Here is a 23,404-nt window from a genome sequence, read left to right as displayed (position 1 = left end):
CTCTGGTGATAGCTGCAGCCATCATTTCGGAAGTGTCTAAAGAGGCTTTACTGAGGGGTTTTTCAAGAGAGCCCCTCTTTAAAAAGGAAAAATTTCGTTTGGTTGATTCTCTTAGTTCCTCAATGTGCAATTTCTGGTCCCGAGAGAATCCTCCACCCATACTCACGAGGATCCACGGCGATCGCCTGCGATCGAATCAGGGATGAGGTATACCAAGGCTATGCCAGCCGATGAGTATGGATGGTCCAAAGACGTACCACCTCGCAGATGATCACGCCGGGTCACCAGTTATGGTGGTCTCTCATGAATGAAGACACTGAGGCAGTCGTCTTGAAGCCAAATCGGGATGAGAGCCCAGGGCAAGCTCTGACACCCTCTTTTATTAGAAGCAATCTTTGTTAACGTTTGCAATTTTTTGTTAGTGTGTTGTTACAAACTCATTACATCACACAAAATACCATATGAGAATACAAAGCTGTAAAGTTTAAGTTTGCTACAATTCTGGGTAAGAAGTGGCAACATTTCGACCTTGTCCCTCGCCTCGTGTTACAAACAACTACCAGAAGGCCCGTTGTCCTTGCACGCGCGCGAGGAAACAGATAGCAATTCCCACAATAAGTAGCTTGTTTAGTAGTTTGGGGAAAAAGTCTAACTGCATGTTATTTCTCAGAAATCTACGAAATGCAAATTACACTGACAACACATACATTGGGGTCTCCAACCTTGGCCACTTTAAGCCTGGAAGACTTCAACTCCCAGAATTCTTTGCTGGCTGGGGAATTCCACCAGGCTTAAAATGGCCAAGGTTGGAGACCCCTGACATACATTGTCATGGAACTCATGTCACATCCTGACCATATAAAGCTTACAGAGGTTGGTAAGCATTTGATGAAGGGGTGTGGAGATAGTACAGCAGGGGTCTTCAAATTTGACTGCTTTAAGATTGTGGACTTCAGCTCCCAGAATTCCACCTCCAGTCATGTCAGGAATTATGGGAGTTGAAGTCCACAAGTCTTAAACTTGCCCACTTTGAAGACCCCTGTATTACAGTCTCCAAAAATCTCATACCACAACCTGAAGCGTGCAGATTTATCAACTAGCTTTCTACCAAAGACGCGCACGTTCGCAGTGTAAATTGTCTAATTCCCCTAGGAAGACCCCCTGGAAAGTTTAAAATTAATTTCTAAAACACCACCACCACCACCATACATACCACCCACTTCCTTGGCGGCGCACGAACTACGATGAAAACACGGCCAATTGTATCTAACACGCAAAAATAACTACAGTAAGCAGCCTGAGATATTAGTTTTTGAGCCTCCTTTTCCGTCCCTCCTTCCCCAACTGTAATATGTTGCCACTATTGCTCAGAAACATCGCGGGAGAGGCAAACCCTCCTCCGTTGGAGAGTTTGCAGGACTTCGCTTGGTCCCGCGGACTTTCGCTTTCCCTTCGCTCGCACGCCTTCCCCGCCGCCCCTCGAAGCCCGCCCGCGCGGCCGCCTCCATCCACCCGGATCCTCTCCAGCTGATTGGTCAGGAAACTCCGCCCCCTTTCCTCCTCTGCCCCCGCCCCCTCGCCTCTCCCCTTCCCTTCCCTTCTTCCCGTTTTCTCCGCTCTCGTCGCCTCGGCCGGCCTCGAATGTCGACTGCGTCACGGGCGGACGTCATAGCGCGTCGACGATGACGATCCAATCCCTCCGGCTGAAGGCGGGGGGGAAAGAGTGAGTGTGAGAGAGAGGGGGGGGGGCAGGGGGGAGGTTGGGAAGAAAGATGGCGGATCAAATCCCTCTGCACCCGGTACCGCGCAGCACCCAACGGAGGGCGGCTTATTACACCAAAGCCTCGGCCTCACAGAGGCATAACAGGTAATGACCGGAAGGAACATGAAGGGAAAGAGAAAGGGAAGGAGAAGTTGTGGGGGAGTGGTTGTCAAGGGATACCTGGGGAAGGGTCGACCGTGGGCACAGACCAACTTGAGTGGGGCGAGGAGCTGCTGCTTTTCCCCCTTCCACCCACCAAGGCGTGAAATGCTCTTGTGTCTGCCAGGAGGCCAGGACCCGGATCGCTGGGACTCTCTGGGCCTTTGGACAACTGCTTCTGAGCAGCTTGGAGGGGGGGGGTCAGGGGTAGGATGGTTGTCCCATCTGTCCCGAGAGAAGTTCTTGCTGCTCCTGTCACAGCAGCTGTTTGTTCAATATGCAGGTGTCCCTCGTAGTCCCTGCTTCCTCCACTCTCCTGTAGCGTCAAAGGCTCAACCCCAGAGTCAGCTTTCAGATCTAGTCCTTGAACTTAGAAAAATGATTTTTAAAAATATACTTTTTATGCTTGCCCAGAAGCTTCTGGCTGCCAAAAACCCTTTGGGACTTAAGGGGAAAAAGTTTGAGGGACTCCTGATAAGTTGCTCCTATGAGCTCTTGGTTCTTTTCACTTTAGAAAGAAGTTTGAGGAGGGCCAGAAGATTTACAATAGTCTCTACCAGAAGACACTAGGAGTCCAGTCATATCATTTACCCTCTAAAGACAAACAATTTGTGCAAAATTGCAGTGCCTTAGTGTAGTATGGGATTCGCCCATTCTGTATTTGCTTTATCATAATGAGAATTTATTTGAGTGTTTCCTAACTTTCTCTGTTAGCTGTGCAGGAATTAAGGGTGCTTGCAAGAGAAAAATGTTTAACTAATGCTCCAGTTTTTTTTTTTTTTTTAAAACAAGTTTTATTAATTTTTAAAACACACAAATTATCATTATTTATTACATGTTTAAACCTTTTTCCATTGTAAATTTAACAAGTCAGATAAATTATGATTCTGTTTTAAACCATTTCCATATAATATACCAAAACCTCTTATTCAATTTCTCTTTACTTCTCTTTACTCTTATTCAATATCATTATTATTATTTCATCTGATTCTTTCTGACTTAGTTACCATTATTCTCATTCTATATTTCTACAAGTTTTTACCAATTCTCCCCCAAAAAAGACATATACACACAACACACAAAACATAAAAAATCTTTTGGAAAGTAACTTGGGCCCAGGTATTTCTCTCTTCATGGACTTCAATTATATTCATGCTCATCTTACATATCATTACTTATTTTATTTACCATTCTAACCCTTCTATATTAACTTCTCCACATATTTCACACTTCTTAATTCTACCTTAATTAATCATCTTAGTTTAAATCATTATATTTGTATCTTTTGTCCATTTTTTATCATCCCTTTGTCTCATCCCTTATGAAAAAAAAAGAAAATCAGTTTCTCCTGAAATCATTAATCAGAGTATGATGCCTTTCTATCTCCCCTAAGTTAATCAAATTAATCTTTAAAATAATATCTAATACCCAATCAGATTTTGCTTGGTACATTCTATCTAACTAATACATCCAACACAATTAAGTGCCTAATTAGACAATAAATCCAAATATTAAAAAGAAATACTATAATAAAAATTTTATAATAACATCAATACCATAATTTTATTAAACTCTTTAATTAAAACAATATTCTAAACCTCTCCTATTATTAAGTTTTAAAGCCAATCATTTTTAAACATTTTAACATTTTAATCTCTTATCAACTCTTAAACCATTGCAATACTACCATCTCATCTTATGTACCTTGCAAAATCTTTTTTTTTTTTAAAAAAATTATACTTTATCCATTATCCATAAAAAATTCCTTTTTTCCATTTAATTTCAAAACATTGTAGCTTTTCTCCACCTTTTCCCTTTCTTTCTTTTCCCAACAAACCTTTCTACCCCCCTTCTTCTAGCCTCTGCCTTACCGGCTTCCCTTCTCTGTCGTATTTCTTTTCCCCTTTGTTTACAATCATCATATTGGTTTTGCACTTTATTTTTCCCTTTCTTAAATGTTTTTTGGATCTTAAGTCCTTAAATCCTTTAGTTTTCTTCTTTTCTCTTCTCTTCTTTTCTTTCTCTCTTCCTTTTTCTGGATCAAATTCTGAGATTCATTAAAAATGGCTCCTTCCTTTCTTTCTTGTTCCTCTGCTGTCTTCATCTGTTGTAATGTTTGTTGATAATTAGTAAGCGCCATTTCTAAAAAAGGAAAGCTTCTTCCACACCATCTTTACCATTTTTTTGCTTGTTCATATTCTTTTCTTAGTTCCTCAACAGAAAGAGCCATTATAAATCTTTTCTTTTCCCCTTCTTTCTTCTTACAACAACCAGAATATTCAAAAGAAAATAAAAAAATAAAACAGTCCCAAAGTTATCAGTCAGTCCAAACCAAGGCAGAGTTCTCACTTTCTCCTTCTGGGGTAATATCAATCAAAGAGAAAGAAAGTCCAAATCTGTTTAAAATCTTATTACAATATATTCTAGTCTTCAAATCCTTAAGGCATCTGCTCCAACAAAGTCTTAGCATACAAATATTTTCTTTTTAATCCTCTCTTCCCACTCATCGCTTAAAACCAATTTTCACCTAAAAAAATAGGTTTCTTAATATCCAGTTATTTATTCCGTAGGAAAAGAGGGAAAGCTATCCTTTCAGCACCTTCAAGCAGCCGCTTTTTTCCTCTTCTGGCAGGTATTATTCAGAGAATCATACTTTTCAGGAATTTTATTAAATATGTCTTAGAGTCCTAGGAGCCAAGAAAAACTTTCTCCTCTCAATCACTTTCTCCACTTCCTCCTGCGCATTCTTACCCGGCTGCCAGCTTCTTTGTGGCGGCCATTACGGACCGCCGCTGCACCGTCCTGGGAAAAGGGAGTTCTGCCGGCCAGGGAGGAGTCTGCAACACCCCCAAACCCTTCTCCGGATCCCCTACTTCAGCTGCCCCTGCAGGGCAGCCTAGCTCGCATACCCGGCTGGGTCGGAGCCCCAAAAACGGCTAGCGCGGCAGGGATCGCGCAGCTTCGCAAATCCCTGCCGCTCGCGGCCGACAAACCGGAAGTTTTCCTAATGCTCCAGTTATTGATTATGCAAATAGTGTTGTTTGTTTACAAAATGTTAGCCCAATTCCAAAATAAGAGATTTACTTGGAAGATGGCGTGGCAGGAAAGGTTTATTGGGAATGTTTGAAACTTCTGTTAAGAATGCATATTTTGTTAAAAGTTTTAGTTATTTGCCTTTTGAAACACGTGATATTTGTAAAGCCACTGGCAGATTCCTTTTTTATATTCTAAAAACAAAGTTGTCCTTCACTGCACAGAAAGATAAGAACAGGAGAGTCTTGCTTTGATGTCTAATCAAGATTTCTGCTTGAAGTAGACAGAATTTTTTTCATGACTAAGGATGTTGATACAATCCAAGCTGAAATGTTCTTGGATGAAAGTTTCCGTGATGCCAAAGTTTTAATTACTCTTCCTAGCATTTATGCAGATGAATACAGTTTGCAATATCACTAGATTATTAGATAAAAACAATTGGAATTTCTGTTCAGTTTACTTTGTTTCATTTGTTCCGTACATTTGAGCAAGTTCCTCGAATTGCTTCTATTTTTTATTGAAATGTATTACTATCTTTGCACATTTAATATAAGTTTATAACTAACATATTATCACAGATTTTGAAGTTAGTTTAAAAAGACATGTCCAACCCATGCAGTCTTAGACAACTACGAATGCTGCCCCACAAGATTGTAAACTTTTTTAAAAAGTTTGTTATTTATATGCATTAATTATACTGTATATTTTATATGAAGACAATTCCTCTTCACTTAATGTAGTCCAGGCAAGGCAAAAAGACACCTGTGGTTTCAAATATATAAATAATGAAAAAATAATAATATGGAAAAATATCCTAGCTGAACAGTATTTTTCCAGTGGAGTTCGTTTTCGTGACAAATGAATGGCAGGGAGGAGCCCTTGCTCTTCATATGGTCTAGATGTTACAGGCCATACATAGCATGGATCATCAGACCTTTGCAGATGATATAATAATAATAATAATATCAATAATATGGGAGACCTCTACTTTACCAGTCTTGAAACACATCCACAAGGTTTGTTCTTTGGATTTGTTTGTCATTTACATCTCCATGATGCTTCCTCATTGATGCCAATCTTGTCTTCCAATTGCATTTGTTGCCTAACAAATAGCTCCTAAAAACAAGGACCTTTGGAAACAACCTTTGATAAAATAGAAAGAAGTACAAATAGAAAATAATCAGGGAATCCTGATTGGAACATCCTAAATGTAAGAAAAAGAGTCTCTATTCATAATTCAGGTAGTGAAGAACCATATTTCGATCATAGGTTTTGTAGGTTACTTTTTCAGAACTATGAAATGAAGTAGTATGAGACAAATGTTAGAGAATATTAATACTGTATCTCCAATCTGAATACTTCTACAAGACTAATATATGATACCATAATTGACAGAGTATTTTTTTTTAAAATAGAAGTTCTTGATGGCATTTGAACATTTGGTTCAATTTGGCATTTAAGCTACTAAAAGGTAGAATAATCAAGAATTTTAAGAGGTTATTAACATCAAATCCAAAATCTTGTCCCACATAGGAAACCAAGTTAAAACATTTAGAGTTCTCCAGTCTTTGCTTGAATATACTGATGAAGGGTTGCCTTCTGGGTACTTTATTTGTCTAATTGCTTTATTTGTCTAATTGCTCTCAATTAGCAAGTTTTTCTTAATATTCAGCCACCAGGACCTGCCTTTCTGTAAGTTAAAATTATTATTTTGTGATGAGAAAAGGTAGTGAACTGGTTGTTTTCTATGTGTTTGAGGTTTTTGTAGATTACTGTTATGTCTTCTTTTCTCAACATAAAACTTACCCATTTTTATCAATCTCTTACCATAGTACTTGTTGCCAACTAACAGTCAAAAAAGAATTTTTAAAATAATTTTAGTTACTGTTGATATGTTTCTCCAATTTATATCTTAGCTTGTGATCTTGTTAGTATTAGGAGCTACATGTTCTTAAAATATCATAAATATTTTACTGTACGACTAAAGGAAATCTATTTAATTCATCTGGGGTTACAATTTTTACTGTGGGTTTGCAATAATAAAGGAATAAATAACATCCAGAAAGGTACTAAATGATAAACGTTTCTATATTAGTATAAATTTTATTGACAAACTATTGGTAAAGGTTCCCCTGGCACATACGTGCTAGTCATTTCTGGCTCAAGTGGGCAGTGCTCATTTCCGTTACAAAGCCGAAGAGCCAGCACTGTCCGAAGATGTCTCCATGGTCATGAGGCCGGCATGATTCAATGCCAAAGGCACACGGAACACTGTTACCTTCCCACCAAAGTAGGTCCCTATTTTTTTCCCTGCATTTTACATGCTTTTGAATTGCTAGGTTGGTAGAAGCTGGTAACAAGTAACAGGAGCTCACTCCGTTATGCAGTGCTGGGGATTCGAACCGCCAAACTGCCGACCTTTCTGATCGATAAGCTCAGCGTCTTAGCCATTGAGCCACCGTGTCCCTTTTACTATTAACAAATGATTTATTTTTATTTATTTATTTTTATTTGCTAAACTGTTAACAAACTATTGTTAACAGTTCATAAAACATTCCTCTACTAAATTCCTTGCATTTTAATGACAAATGATGGTTATTTGTATTGCATTTAGAATAATTTTGCGTATATTTGTCATGTTTATGTCTTTTGAGGAAAATATTGTTTAAAAAAGGATTATATTTTCTGATATTGATTGGTGTGATCCTGCTTATTATATATGCTGTTCTAATATGCACTGTCAAATCAGTCGAAATGACAGCCAAATTTCTGATATGTCATAAAATGGTTAAAACATATTTCAGAAGATATTTATTGACAGGGACTTTAGAACAAAAGAAAACCAGTTTTGTATTGTTATTACAATTCTTCTAATTGAGGAATGATGAAACTTTTTAAAGTGTATACCAGTTTAAAGGCTAGAGTCACTGAGTGAGATAGGCAGTTTTTAAAATTTGATGAATATATGCATGAATGTATGAATGAATGAATAGACAAACAAATTTTCAAATTCCTTAGTATATGTTCATAAAATTACTAACTATTGTACTTAGTTATGCATTTGCTTTCTTTAAGTAAGAGTTAATGCATTTTGCAAGTGAGAGTCAAGTCTTAATGTTTCAGTTTTTGTTTCGTATAAACCTAAAATCTTTGTAAATTTCTTTATGAAAAAAACATTATTTTCTCTTCTCTGAAAATCCCCAAGATCTTAAAATCTAGGCCAGTCATCTAACTGTCTTCTGTGGCCTAATAGAAAGCAGAGCTTACTGCCTGTTTCCAAGCCATCTAACTACTGCACCAAACTAGCTCCCCACAAAACAAGTGTTTTTTTTCTTGAATCTTTCAATAGATTTTGGTATTAGCAGCCTGGTATAATTATCAGTAGCCAGACAGCAAAGGTACTGTAGAGAAGCAATTCCATGACTATTAGGGTTATCAATTCCTGCAAAATGTGGATGTGGGATTATTTCTGTAACAAATAGCTGACAGGCCATGATTCTATAGGTATCAAATTGCATTGTATGCTGTTTAAAATTTATATGAAATAACTGTGAAAAATAATCTGGAGAGGTGGGCTTGACTGTCACCCCCATGCCGGTGAAATGCAGTTGTTGTTGTTTTAAATTGAATCTAGTTAAGACATGGATTTCCCCCCCCTAAATCACTGTGATACACAACATAAACTTCGTCAAGACAAGCAAAATTTTGGTAATGTATGGTTTGTTTGTCAACCTAAAAATATTGACTCAAAGATGCTTTTTCAAGAGGCAACTGGACTTTCTGGGTTTTGTTTTGTTTTTTTAAGACATTTTGCTTCTTGGAGGAGAAGCAAAACATCTTTTAAAAAAACCAAACAAACCAGAAAGTCCAGTTGCCTCTTGAAAAAGCACTTTTGGGACAAACGTGATCTGGATGACTGAAAATCTCCACAGACTTTTAGCTATGCACTAAGAATATTGAGAACTTCAGCTAGTTTTTGACAATCTTAGATTGATTCATTGGGGCCAGCAGTCACTTTCTCCCATCAGAATTATTTATTTAAAATTATTTCCAAAATTGAGCATAAAAAATAAAGCAGCATAAAATAGAACAAACATGAACGAATATTGATAAAAGCATGCACGCAACAATATTGACATAGTCTTGCTTCATTTTAAAAATTAATTCATGGTAACATTATGGACATGTCCAACCTTATGGAGGTGGTTTACTATTGCCCTTTTCTGGGATGCCTCTAGGATTGGTATTTCCTGGGCTGCCATCCAAGTAATAACTAGGTCTGACTGCAGTCAGTCATCTAGCTGGACAAATATTGATAACAACTCTAGAAATTCACAACACTGTAATGTCTCCTGAACAAAAAGATACCTACCTACTCAGGAAATGCAGAGATTTTAGCAGCTGCATCGTCAGGAAGGGCAGGAGGGAGAGTTTGCCCAAGCCAATCCCAAACCTTTTTGAATGTGCATTGCAGTATTGCACAAATATGCAAAAGAGATGGAAGCTGCATATGTGACGCTGCTTTTGTCCTTTTGATAAAAGCAAAAGGGTCTTATAGAATACCACAAAAAAAAAAAAGTTCAAAATTAGGGCAGGTAAAAAAAAAATCAGTATTACAATCTATAGAATATAGTACAATCAATAAAATTTTCCTTAATTACAGTGAACTAATCTGTTAAAGTGGAGAATATCTTGTTGATAGCTACCATTTATTTTTACATTCATACATCATACAGATTGAAAACTAAGAGCTTAAATGAAGTACAGTATGCTAAATTCTCACCAATTCAGTGCAGGTACCATTTTATGGGTGGATTAATTGTTGAATAACTGTCCGTCGATTTAATTTTAAAACTCTGATCACAAATCACATTGTGTGGTTCAGTTGAAGAAGTTACACCCAAACCAAATTGACCACATTACAGTGTTAATGTGGACCGATTGTATAATTCTTCAGTACTCTGTTGATTTATTTTGTATTATATCTCTTTTAGAAGCTGTATGCTTCTACATGCCCTTTAAACAAGGAGGAAGAAAGGTTAAAAGAAATGGATTTGTTCTTTTATTTTCCAGTTCAGCATATCTGTTTATAAGTGCTGACTTTCTGGATGTTGTTTCAGAAATATATTTCTTTAGAACTTAAAGGTTGTTCTTTAAAAGTATGTCTGATTATCTAATCTATTTGCAAGCATTTTTTTATTTATGTTTTGTTCTTAAATGTGTATGTGATTCATGCTCTTTTTTTTTGTCTGATCTTATTTAAATCTTTCTACATCTTTAAACATCTTTTGTTTGTTTATTTGGTTTTTTTTGTAATTCTGACCAAAGTACTTAAAAACCTTAGACAAAAATAGTAAGCATTCTCTAGGTTCATATAGTTACGCTTTGTCAATGTCTTTGTATTTAATATATCAGTCAATTCTCAGTGTATCTTTATTTTAAGATCAAAATAGAGATTATGTCTTGTTTTCTTTCAGTGTATCCACAAAAGAAGTAATAAAAAAGATACATCAGTTTATTGTTTCAGTCAATAGAATTGTTTCAGGTCCTATGAGTCAGAATTATAACACATTATTCCAGATCAGTAAAGAATGATGCTCAAGTAAGAGGTATGATTTCAGTTTGTATTAATGACAGCTTTCCTGATAAAACAGAAGCACATATCATAATAAATTAAAAGGCTGAAGGTATTGAAGATTTGCATTTATCTGTATGGGATCCTGATCTGATTCAGGTATACTAATATTGCAAAATCTAAGATACGAATGATAAAACTTGGATTTCTTTCTTTGTTTCTAGAATTACTGAAAAAAATCCTACAATATTGTACAAATTATAAATTACTTATATAATCTGTTGTCCACATGCTCTTGTACAGAAAATTTAATGAATGGTATACTGCCTCCATAAATATAAATTAAGTAACTGGCCCTAAAAATGTAGCAATCTATTTGTTATATTACTAGAGAAGTGTTATTTATAATCTCTGAGCCTTTTTCTGTAGTACAGTGGTGTTACATATGACATTTTTATTTCACAAGATATATGAACAGATAGCTATTTTAGCAAGAACTTTGTGCAGTCTGACAGCGTTCAAAATAATGTATTATAATATAAAATAAATCATCATAGCAAACATTTTTCAATGATGTGCTCCACTTTATTTGCATTGAAAGTAGTTATATACGGGGACATTTTGTATATGATTAATAGTTAAAGATTAAATCCATGTGGTAGATATGAATCCACTTCATAGTTTCTCTTAATAAAACATAGAATTATTATGTTCATTGCACATTCAGTAGCAATAGCAAAACCCACCCCATAGTGCTTTTCAGCACCCTCTGGGCAGTTTACAATGTCAGTATATTGCTTCCAACAATATGAGTCCTCATTTTACTGATCTTGGCAGGATGGAAGACTAAGTCAACCTCAAGCCCTGTTGGGATCAAACTCCAGACTGAGGGCAGAGTTAGCTGGCAATACTACATTCTAACCATTGCACCACCAGGGCTTCTCATTCAGCCAGATGTTCGGACTGGATTTGGCATTTTTGTCTACTTATCTAGTCTTTTCCAGGGATAGGTAGATATGCATTAAATTTATTTGCCATTTTGTTTAGGTAGCTCAAAACCATTAAAAAAGGAAGAAATAAAATGTGTTTTTTTAAATAAAATAATCAAAGAACAAGAAAAAAGAAAACAAAGAAAATATATTGGGATCATAAAGTTCAGGTTTATAATCTCTGGATATCTGTAATTTAGATCTACATGCATGGATGGGTTTCTACCGGTTCTGTCCACCTCTGTAGAACCGGTAGCTCTGAAGAGCAGCAGACATAGAACCGGTTCTATGTCTGCTGATGTTTTTACCCACCCGGGTTCTTACCTGATCTTTATTTCCTGATTTTTCAACTTCAGCTGCCGAAGGAGGCACAGCTGCAGTTTAAAAAGCAGGAAAAGAGGGCTGTTTCAAAGGCTGCTTCTCTGCACACAGCGTGCTGACGATTTACAGGCGCTCGGCGTGAAGGGAAGCACATCATAAATCACCGAACCTCGTAAATCCCAAACTGGTAAATCCCTGTCGTATCCCACCCCTGTCTACATGTACAATTTGACAATCTGCTGATACTCCCCTGTGGATTAGAATAGAAGGGATAGGAATGGAATGGGAGATTGAACACACAAGAAATTTGTCTCCAGTGCATAAACTCTCAATGTCCATACAAACAACAAAGTAATATAATCACATCAATAGGAAAAGGTAGTAAAAAAGGATAACAGTAATGAATCTATAAGAGAATTGAATAGTATGAATCATGAGTCTGAAATGATTCAGAGGAAATACAGGAGTATTAGGATAGAATAGGATCCATTCCTCATGTTCTTCTAACTGACTGATGTATCCATTTTGAAAAGATAACATTGCCTTTCTCAAATTTCAGGGCTAGGCTGGTTGTAGAGGTCATCTATGATGAAATCATCTATGATGATTCTTTAAAAAAGAGTTTTTTGTCTTCTCCCAGCACAAGTTTTGTTATTCAAATCTACAATGCTTTGATAAGGCTGGTGATGGCATGATCAGGGATAGAATTTACTAGATCCTATTGACAAATCTGCTGAAGGCACTTTCTACTTCTGGTCACTGAACTCTACCCTCCAAGCCCATTTTGACTTGGGCTCTGTGAAAAAATATATATTTTGGCTTGTTTTAGTTTGTTTTGATAATGGAAATCTATCTCTCTTTCCTATCTCTAGCCCCTAGAAAAGTAATATTTTAAGGCAGAAAGACTCAATGCCTATAGTAGTTTGCCCAGAGTTGACTTGTCAACCAGATTTAATTATTTATTTGTTTGTTTCCCAAAAGACAATCAGTCCCTCAGGGTCTTCTGTGTTCCTATTATTCTATGACAAACAGACAAATAAAATATCAGAATTTTCTATAAAAAGTTAGTAAGTCTGATGAAAAAAATGGGAGGAAGCTGTCAGTGTGTGTTTGCGCACCATACTGAATGAGAACTAATTGTTTATCTTATTTTATATAAGATTGTCTCTATCTTAGAAAGTGAATGGTCCTATAATCAGAACTTTGATAGTTGTATTAAAAAAAAAACCTTAAACAGATCTTCTTCATTTGACTGCTGCTTTGAGCTTCAAAGAAACAATTGGATATAGCTGTAATAATACTTACTTAATAATACAATATTTGCTGCATTTTAAGTTTTGCTGTTTTTTAATAGTTCATGCAGTAATGTAAAGTAAAAGAACTTTAAAAATGTAGACATAATTTAAAGAATAAAGTAATGATTGGCAATGTTTATTGTCTAAAGCAGGGGTGGTGAATGATGGCCCTTTTATGACTTGTGAAGTTCAGTTTCCAGAATTCCTGAGCCAGCCGGTGTAGAGGAACATTTGAAATTTTGAGAGTATATGTGGCACTCACATTCAAAATGGTTGCCATGATGAACACCTATTTACAAGAAAGCAAACAAGTTCCCAATTGCCACCCAACATATAGCACCAAAATTACTATGCTAGTAATAATAAATAGGCTATAAACACAACACTAGAGGCTGTTGCTTTTCTTTGCAAAATGCAATCTTCATGTTTAATTTTTTCAGTTTTTTTTTTTTTTTTAAGTCATTGGGAGGTAGCCAGGACACATTTGTACCTGAACGAATCATGTTGCCTTGTAATTTATTCTTTAATTATCCTTTTAAAAGCTTTTAAAAATAATCTTGTATAGATTTGTCTGCAGATATTTAGATATAATTAATTTTAAATGCCTAATTTAATATTTTAGTTTTTTTAGGATGCTTTTTTATTTACTAAACTATTTTTTGCAAGATATCTCTCCGATTTCATATAAGTACTGTGAGTTTTTCATTCTTATCTATTTTTGTTACTTTTAGAGCTTTTTTATTTTATAACAAAGTTTTAAACGTTACACTTAATTGTCACTCATAAAAAAGCTTCTCAACCAATTATCTAGTGTATAGGACACTAGATTACAAAGAAATTGAGGTTATTTTGCTGTGAAAAATCCATTATTCATCATTGCATTGTTTTTAAATACTGTTCTAAAAAATTTTTAACACAAAAGGAAAATTGCTTTTGGAAAAGAATAAATTGCCTGCCAGTTGAAAGGCTGCATTCTGAAGTTAAGTTACTAAACATGATACTTGCTTGTTATCTCAGAAGTTGTTTATGTATATTATTAGAATAGCCATCTTGGTTTTTAAAATATTTTTTTAAAAAATAAGAGATCCTTTTTACAATGAATTGTTAATTTTCATTCTGTAATTTCTGAAAGAATTGCAAGATATGTACAAACTTTCATATGAAATAGGAATATATATTTTTAGCAAGTACTAGAGTAGAGGCAACATTATGTTAACAAAAAAATTAAAAAAGAAGCATTATTCATTTTTGGCAACCAGAGAGAAAGAAGCACTTGTCCCAGAATACTGAAGTTTTTGCTAGAATTTAGAGTTTCCAGAAGCTTTATATTACTGGGATAATAGGATAACAATATTAGATTCAGTCTAATGAGTGCACGATTTACAATTTCCAAATTTGGACACAGATATAGTGAAAGGAGAATGGACAAGACTTTTCTCTTTCCTTACTCCTATTGTGAAAATAGTCACATTGGAGTGGGTCACATTGAAGAATGTCATCCATGCCAGAATTCTATTCCCACAAGAATCAACAAACTCCTCTCGGACAGCGTTCCAACCTTTCCAGCTCGGCAGAGGAGTCAGTGATGGCAGGGCGGGAAGAAGGGATGGTTTATTGCACGCATACATGCACACTGCTTTCACAAATGCAACTTCACGCTTATGAACACCCACCACTTCTGCAGCCCAGTTCCGAACAGCCACTGGGCCACAGACCAGGGGTGGGGACCTCCTGCTCTACAACAGTGTTTCTTAAACATTTTGTTCTCAGAATCCCTTCCCAAATAAATAATTATGGAAGGTCCCAAAGCAGCTGTCAATTGTATGGGTTATTTTTATATTTAGTGTATTCAAAATTAATGCATTTGTAGAATACTTACTAAATCATATTAACATACAGATTTTTGATGAAAAAAACTATTCCATAACAAATAAAAACTAAATTTGTTCTGCACACTAAGATGTTGTTTTAAATTTTTGCAAATAGAGTTAGTACTGTGGAACTTCCACTCAAGACCGTAATTCATTCCGTAACTTCGGCTGCAACCCGATTTGGTCATGACCGGAAGTGAGACTGACTGTGTATGTGCCTACAAAAAAATGGTGCAGAAGGGGAAATTGGCGTGGAAAAGGAATAGGCCTTGGCAGTGTTTGATCACCACCCGATTTTTGAATCGTGACCTGATTCAAAAACGTTGTGGATTTTTTGGTCGGAACCTGATTTGGTCGAAACATTCATGACCAGAGGTTCCACTGTATCTGGCAAATAATGTCAATTTTTGTGGACCCCACTCCCATGGAGGTCCAAAGTCTGCAGTAGCATAATAGATTCCCAGAAACTATTTTCAACAGACTTATTGCTTCCACTGTTAATATATAGTTACCATGATTAATTGCTACATGATGGTCGTCTCTTTCAAGAATTTGTCTTACCTCTTTTTGAAGCCATTTAAAGTAGTTGTTATTACATTTTCAGGAGTTAAATTCTACAAGTCTTATGGTTTCACTTTTTGTCTGTTTGTTTTAATCATCTTAAGTAATTTATTGTCATCAGTAAACTTGGCTGTCTCAGTTCTAAATTCAGGTAATTTACATATAGTTAGGAAAAGAAACCTATTCCCAATGCATGTCCTTCAGGAACTTACATCCTTTTCTTGTAACTGATCATTATAATTATTTGTTTTTTGTTGTTTAATCAGTTGTTAATTCATAGAAGACATCTTATTTCATGATTACTAATTTATTGTGCACGTTAGTGATTTTAAAATACCACAATATCTATTAGATCACTTCCATCTACATACTTCCTAATACTTTCAAAAGCTTGTTAAATGTTGGTGAATTTACCTTTGCAGAAACTGTACTATTCAAAATTTTGTGTGCTTGAGTATATGTTTAATAGGGACGCGGTGGCTCATTAGCTAAGATGCTGAGCTTGTCGATCAGAAAGGTCGGCAGTTTGGCAGTTCAAATCCTTAACACAGCATAATGGAATGAGCTCCTGTTACTTGTCCCAGCTTCTGCCAGCCTAGCAGTTTGAAAGCATGTAAAAATGCAAGGAGAAAAACACCTTGCATTTTGGTGGGGACCACTTTGATGGGAAGGTAACAGCGTTCCATGTGCCTTCGGCGTTTAGTCATGCCACATGACCGCGGAGAGAGTCTTCGGACAGCGCTGGCTCTTCAGGTTTGTAATGGAGATGAGCACCACCTCCAGAGCCAGAAACGACTAGTACGTATGTGCGAGGGGAACCTTTACCTTTATATGTTTAATGATGTTGTCTTTAATAATGTTTTCTACTGATTAAGCTAAAACAGATGATAAACTAATTTCTAGGCAATTTTCTAAGGAACCTTCCCTGGATTTATTTTGCTTTATTTTATTTTCTGTATGCTGTTGTAACAGGGGTGTCAAACTTAAGGCCCAGGATCTGGATATGGCCTGCAGAGTGCTTAGATCTGGCCCATGGGGCCACTCTGGAAATAGCGAAAGACCAGCCTGCGGTGCCTCTGCCAGTGAAAACAGAACTCGCGAGGGCCACATGCGGCCCTCCTGAGCTCTATTCTCGCTGGCAGAGGGTCGCAGGAGGCCATCCCAGGTGAAAACTGAGTTCAGGAGCCCATTTTCGCTGGCAGAGTGCTTGGGCCACCACAGGCCCCCCTGGCACAAGTGATGTCATACTGGTCATTCCCAACCCAGCCACAACCTGGTCCCCCGAGGTCAAACACAACCCTGATGTGGCTCCCAATGAAATTGAGTTTGACACCACTGTGTTACAGTAATTGAATATATGGACATATTACATACATTTATTAGAAGATGAGGTACTCTTTTCAAATTTTTGAATAAATTATGTTTGATATGTTATTTCATTTTAAACTTGTCAGAACTCATCTCTTGTCCTCATCTTTTCAGATTTTCTTTTTAAAAATACCAATATTACAATAAATGAATCTTATAAATCTATTCTATAATGAGAATTGACACTGTTCATTCATTCATTCATTCATTCATTCATTCTCACACTCTTAATGTTTTATTAACCAAAACTCCAACTCTGATGCTAAACAAAGACCTTTTCATAAGTGGGGAGACATTCTTGGATAGAAGAAAAGAGATTTTTTTTGTCTCAGTTGTTTCTGCTACTTATTGACAATTCTCCAACCTACATTACCTATCTAAAATGTAATGTCTCAAATTGAAACTTCGGGCGTCTTTATCAGTGGTGGGATTCAAATTTTTTTACTACCGGTTCTGTGGGCATGGCTTGGTGGGCATAGCAGGGGAAGGATACTGTAAAATCTCCAGTCAGAGGCGGTATTTGCCGGTTCTCCAAACTACTCAAAATTTCCACTCCCGGTTCTCCAGAACTGATCAGAACCTGCTGAATACCACCTCTGGTCTTTATGAGAATAAAAATGAATTAATTTGATAAAATTATATTTTATACTTTTAAATATAGTTAGATTTTTCTCCTTTGTTACTGTAGTATACATGGTGTCATGTGTAGAATCACAAGCATAGATAATGCAGACTTGATCATCCACAGGGAGGTTGAAAGAGGGAAAAGTTAAAAGCATATGACGATGACAAGGTTACAGAGATGTTAGAATGCCAGCATGTTATTACAGTATTTGCATGGCAATGTCATCATGTATGTGTCATCATTTTGGCAAAATCGAATGCCATTTATATTGTAGATATTTAAAACAAATAACTATGTATTGATTATTAAAACATATGACTATTTTTACTGGGTTTTTTTACCTTGCTGCAATACTGGTTATTGCAGCAAGGATTCAGATTGAACAGATATAAAAATCACCTTAATTAACCTATAATTGTCACTGACTCTTGCTACAATCCTGCTCAGTTCATCTAACATATTAGGTGTTTTCAGGAGTTTAATCTTCTGTATAAATGAGGTTGCTTTCCTTGAATACCTTTTCAGCATGACAGCGTTGGATTTGTATTCCATCTTAATTATTTTATTTGCTTTAATATTAATAGATACCCAATAGAAGATGAGCCCTCTCACTTGGATGAAATGCCTCTAATGATGTCAGAAGAAGGCTTTGAAAATGATGAAAGTGATTACCATACATTACCAAGAGCCAGGATTTCTCAAAGAAAAAGAGGTTTAGAATGGTTCATCTGTGGTGGCTGGAAATTTCTTTGCACCAGGTTTGTGGCTAATTCTGTTGTTTTGTTTAAATGTGAGATCTCCTGATTTCTGCATCAGATTAAATCAATGCGGGTTCTTTTAGAAAATAGGTTAAAAGAAGTTTTTGTTAGATTAAAGATTCATATATATTAAAATTTCTGTGAAATCCATAGAAGACAAATAAACTAAAGTAGTTAGAAGGAATTTCCATTAAATTCAAGACAAAATTTGGCATTTGCTAGCTTCAGGGAAAATCATTACATTTTGATGGAATAAGGTCTTGGGAGTTAAATTCCAATCATGGTGCCTTATTGCAATGAGGATATTATCCTCTAAAAGTTAGGGTGAGTCCCTTAGTTTCTTAAGTTGGCCCATAGTTGTCTGATGCTGTTCCTCTTGTTGGATGTTTCATTATCAGATAGGTTTTGTCAAATGTTCCTCAGTTTCACCTTCTTGCAGTATGTTGTTAAAATGCTTAGCAAGGAGTGGTTGAAGACTATAACTCTGTCAGAATGATTATATGTTATATAAATTATAGAACATCAAATTCCACCAATGGGGCAGGTTTAAAATCCCACATTTAAAAAAAGGAGTAAAATGGAGAAAAGTTGTTTCTATATTAAAAATAAATTTCATGTTATTCTTCAAATAATTGTTTATATTTTTCTTAAGTAAGGTATTCTTTAGAGAGTGTTACAAAAGATAAACGTAGGGCTCAAGACTTCAGACTGCCTGAAGTTTGAGAAGAAAAAATTACATTGTTTGCTTTGGTAATAGTACTGTAATAGCTCTACCTATTTTCATTTGTTTAAAGATTACAATATGCAACATTCTTATTTGCAGGCTTTATTCCTAACTTATTTTTATGACCTGAAAAGAAAGATGGCAGTACCCTTTCACTGATATTCCCCAGAGTCTTAACACTAATTCACTAACAGTGGGTAATATCTTGAATTGATTGATGTTGGTGAAAGGGGAAACGTAAATTCATTAACTGATGATAAGTTAACATTTCAGCTTTAAAGGTTAAAAAGTACATGTAACTGATGACTCTAGAGTGAATACAAGTTTAAATTATCTCCTGGTACTCTCCTGTCATTTATAAAGCTCTTGTGTTGAACTCTCATGCTTGACTTCAGCAGAGTCTCTCGAGTAAATTAGTCTTGCATTGTCAGGAGCATTCTCATTTTAAGTTTATATTAAATGCACTTTTTGCAGTAAAGAGCTATAGTAATAGTTTGCTAAAGATCTGGTTATCTGTTTTTGAATCACACATTAGAAGTGACCCAAGTGATTTGATTTCTACATGCAAAATTGTAATCCTGTACACTACTTTCCTTTTTCCTTTTCCTCAGGAATCATATAACACAAAGAACTATTAAGTAAAAAGGCTATTGACATATTTTGTTTCCAAAATTGTGATCCTTCAGATGTTGGCGAAACATAACTTCTTGCAATCAGCCCCATCATGGTAGTGGCAAAGATCTTGGATGTTTCAGCAATGCCCCCAGTTTTTCAACCCCTAAACTCGAACATATCAGACAAGCAAACCTAAAATAAAGTTTAGGAGAAAATTGGGATTAATTCTAGCCATCTTCTCTGCAAAATTATTCTTTTGTTTCCTTATATTCCTTTTCTCCTAAATGTCAAGTACCATGCATAACTCCTTTGCTTCTTATAGGAAATGGGATTCCAATGTTAATATTAGTCTGTTATTATTATTTAACAAACTATATGTCATTGATAAATGGACTGCAGTGAAGCCAGCTTCTGCAGGATGATAAAAAATGTTGGCTGCTATATTCCCCTTGCTGAACTAATGTGTATGTCAGGCACTTACCGTATTTGCCGGCGTATAAGACGACTGGGCGTATAAGACGAGCCACTTGGAGGCATGTTTTTCAGGGCAAAAAAGTCATCTTATACGCCGGCAAATACGGTAGTTTTTCTTCTTAAGATCAGTATTTGCAGTTTAACATTTGACATGAGAAAAAAACATTATTTGTTTGAGGTTTTTTTCCCTTGCAATATATAAGAGAATCCTAAGATAGTCTTTCTGTGTATCTTTATAAGATCTGATTTGCAATTGTTGGGTAAAGTATTATATCCATAGCAGCAGTCTAGTACACATAGATTTGCCACTTCCACTTTGATTTACAGGTAGTCCTCACTTACCAACAGTTATCCGCACTAAGAGTCTGTTGCTAAGCAATGCAGTCATGAGGCACATGTCATATCACCATGCCAACTTACGATGGCAGTTCCAGCAGTCTCAGAAGTCACATGATCACAGCATCCTTCGGTCACTTGATCACCATTTGCAATCTGCTATGGCTTCCCTATTGACTTTGCTTGTTGGAAGTTGGCTGTGAAGATCAGAAATGGTGACAACATGACCATGGGATAGGATGCTGCAATGTCATAATTGTGAGCTGATAATCCAGTGCCTGAATTACAATCATGTGATCACAGAGACCTTGTGACACCTGCAACTATGGAGACCCCACATAAGTACCCCCTGTTTAGTGGTGGTGTAACTTCAAACAGTTTCTGAACAAGTGGGTTTTAACTAAAGGACTGCCTGTATATGTTTCACAATTTACTGTCCATGGGCTCAGTTTAAATGTTTTAAACCATACAGCTACTAAGTTTAGTTTATGGGGGGGAAATGAACATATAGATGCTTAGCATTGGCTAGATCAGGGGTCCTCAACCACCGGGCCGCGGACCGGTCCCGGTCCGTGGAGCACTCTGTACCGGGCCGCAAAGAAAAAAAAATTTAAAAAATGGCGGCTTTCTTTGCCTTCAGTGAATGCTGCTGGGATCGGGGATCAAGGACACAAATGAAAGAAGGGGAGGGAGGAAGCAACCAAGCCTGTCCTGCTCTCTGGCTCAGCAGCTTTGGTTTCCTCCCGCCTCGTTCCTCTCTCAGTTGCTCTCTCGCTCCTCCACCAGCCCAGGAAGAAACTGCTTCAAAGAAGCCGGGGGTGGCTTTTCCTGTCTCCGCAGCGCCTCCGAGCGCCCGTTTACCCCCACCCTGCCCGCCCGCTGCTTCAATTCAGTGCCCCTTCTGCCTGCCTGCCTGTTTGGTTGTTTGGGAGCAGCTTCGGCTGCGAATAATAACTATTCGCCTCTTTTTATCAGCCGAAGCTGCTCCGAAACGAAGAAGGCAGGCAGGCAGGCAGAACGGAGCACTGTGGATTGAACCGCGGGCGGGCGGGTGGGGTGGGGTAAACGGGCGCCGGAGGAGCTGCGGCGACAGGAAAAGCCACCCCCCGCTTCTTTGAAGCAGTTTCTTCCTGGAGCAGTGAGAGAGCAACTGAGAGAGGAACGAGGCAGACACCTGAGGGAGGGAGGGAGACACCTGAGGGATGGGGCTGAGGGAGGCAGGGCCGAGGCGCCCTGAACTTGGTGGTTTGCTGGCAGACGCGTTTTATTACCCGACTAGGTAACAACATCAGATGTTACCTAGTCAGGTAATGAAACGTCTGCAAGCAAACCACCAAACTCGATTCTTCTCTCCCCCCGGTCCTTGAAAAAGTGTTTGTGCTTGAAACTGGTCCCTGGTACAAAAAAGGTTGGGGACCACTGGGCTAGATCATTGTTGCCTATTGGGCTGGAAAAGGATCTTTTTATGTATTTTTATTATTATTTTTACTTCAGAAAATTAGCTTTTGTTAGACAGTCTTTTGCCTATCTGATTTAAATGAATTCTTTTTCTTGAGGTTGGATAATTTGTAAAAAGAAACAAGATCTTTCTATATTAACTAGTCACTAGGAGAGAAGTTTGATTCATTTGTGAATTGTGCAAAATTTATTAATCATATTTTTTCATTGACTGCACTATATTAAAAACATTCATAAAAGTATTCTCTGGAATGAGTATTTTAACTGAGCAATTGTTTTGCTAAGTATACTGTAATTCTTTTTATATCCAATCTCACCTTACGCAAAATTGGTCATATAAACCTGTTGATTTCTGTGATGTGTAAAACATTTAATTTTCAGAAAAATGCATTATTTGCAACCTATGTTTATAACTGTTAAAGCCTGTGAAAATAATGAGTGTTTAGCTGTAATTATTTCTCTTCATTTTAATTTGGGCATTCTCTTTTAGCTAGAGAAATTATAATGCATGTAGATCAATACTCTAGAGTTCTTTGGGCTGGATTGATTTTTTTTTCTCAAGAGATTTACATTCCATTTCTTATAAAAACACTTTATCCCTATTAAAATGATGCTACTAATGCTCCATTTGAAATGAAGGAAATACCAAATACTTGGATTAGTTTGTACTCTTAAGGTGGCTTCTACACTTCTGTTTAAGTGCAACATATTTGTTGTGTAGAAAGGTGAGGGTTTTAGTATCAGATTTATTTAATAACTGCTGATTTTTTAAAAACACAATCTTCCAAAACCAAACTGGGGGACTTATTTTTCCTTCTTGTATTTATCACTGTAAAAAGTTATACACAGATTTTAGCAAGCCTATTTTGTTTCCCAGACCATACTGGAATATACAGAGCATACCAAAAGTTAGGCCGCACAGACCAACCACAATATATTTTACTAATTGATACTTTTCTTGTTACTATACTTAGGAATGTTCAAAGATTGTGCATCAAACAAATAAGGAGTAATAAGAAAAGGCCAACCAATTTGAACAGTTAATGTAATTTATATAATAAAGTTTCTTTTGGGCCTGACTTTAGTATACCCTGTGTATGCCTGCATACACAAGGCAACAATGAACTGGCCTAATAGTAAATAAAAACAAAAGAACTCTTTACAATGTTCATGGAGATATTATTTTGCAGAGTTTGTTTTAGTAAAATAAAATACAATTAATGAAGTTCTGGTTTGTGCACACTGCTTAGGCTGCATTTTGGCTTTTAGATAATACATACAGATTGTGTAAGTATTAAACTGCTAAGAAAAGATACTATACTTGCCCTTAGCCAAAACACCCAGGAGATATTGCTGCATAAGCTGTTAACCATTTTTTTTTTTTTTTGTATTTTATGCTATATTTATGTGTTTCAAATAATAGTCCTGGTCTTTTAGCATGCTGTACATAAATAAATAAACAAATAAATTTAAATAGATT

At 36.5% G+C, this 23,404-nt stretch overlaps 1 protein-coding gene across 4 annotated transcripts in view; it reads left to right on the top strand.

Annotated features, from left to right (window-relative positions):
- The first annotated feature begins 1,576 nt into the window (after nt 1-1,576).
- The window catches only part of ATP9B (ATPase phospholipid transporting 9B), a 153,029-nt gene continuing 131,201 nt past the window's right edge, over nt 1,577-23,404 (top strand). For 2 of the 4 annotated variants that reach the window (XM_087961446.1, XM_026669929.2), the window contains exons 1-2: nt 1,577-1,723; nt 18,144-18,317. In XM_087961446.1, the coding sequence (XP_087817572.1) occupies nt 1,683-1,723; nt 18,144-18,317 (215 nt within the window). In that variant the 5' untranslated portion in view covers nt 1,577-1,682. Of the gene's footprint in view, nt 1,868-18,143; nt 18,318-23,404 lie in introns of all 4 variants that reach the window. The other 2 variants (XM_026669928.2, XM_026669927.2) reach the window with 1 other exon arrangement.

The sequence above is a fragment of the Notechis scutatus genome, chromosome 3 (genome assembly GCF_049901735.1).
Source record: "Notechis scutatus isolate UNSWTSFEM ecotype Mainland chromosome 3, rNotScu1.2, whole genome shotgun sequence".
In the NCBI taxonomy this organism is placed as follows: Eukaryota; Metazoa; Chordata; class Lepidosauria; order Squamata; family Elapidae; genus Notechis; species Notechis scutatus.
Note: the sequence above shows the minus strand (reverse complement) of the source record. Positions and strands in the feature narration are given on the sequence as shown.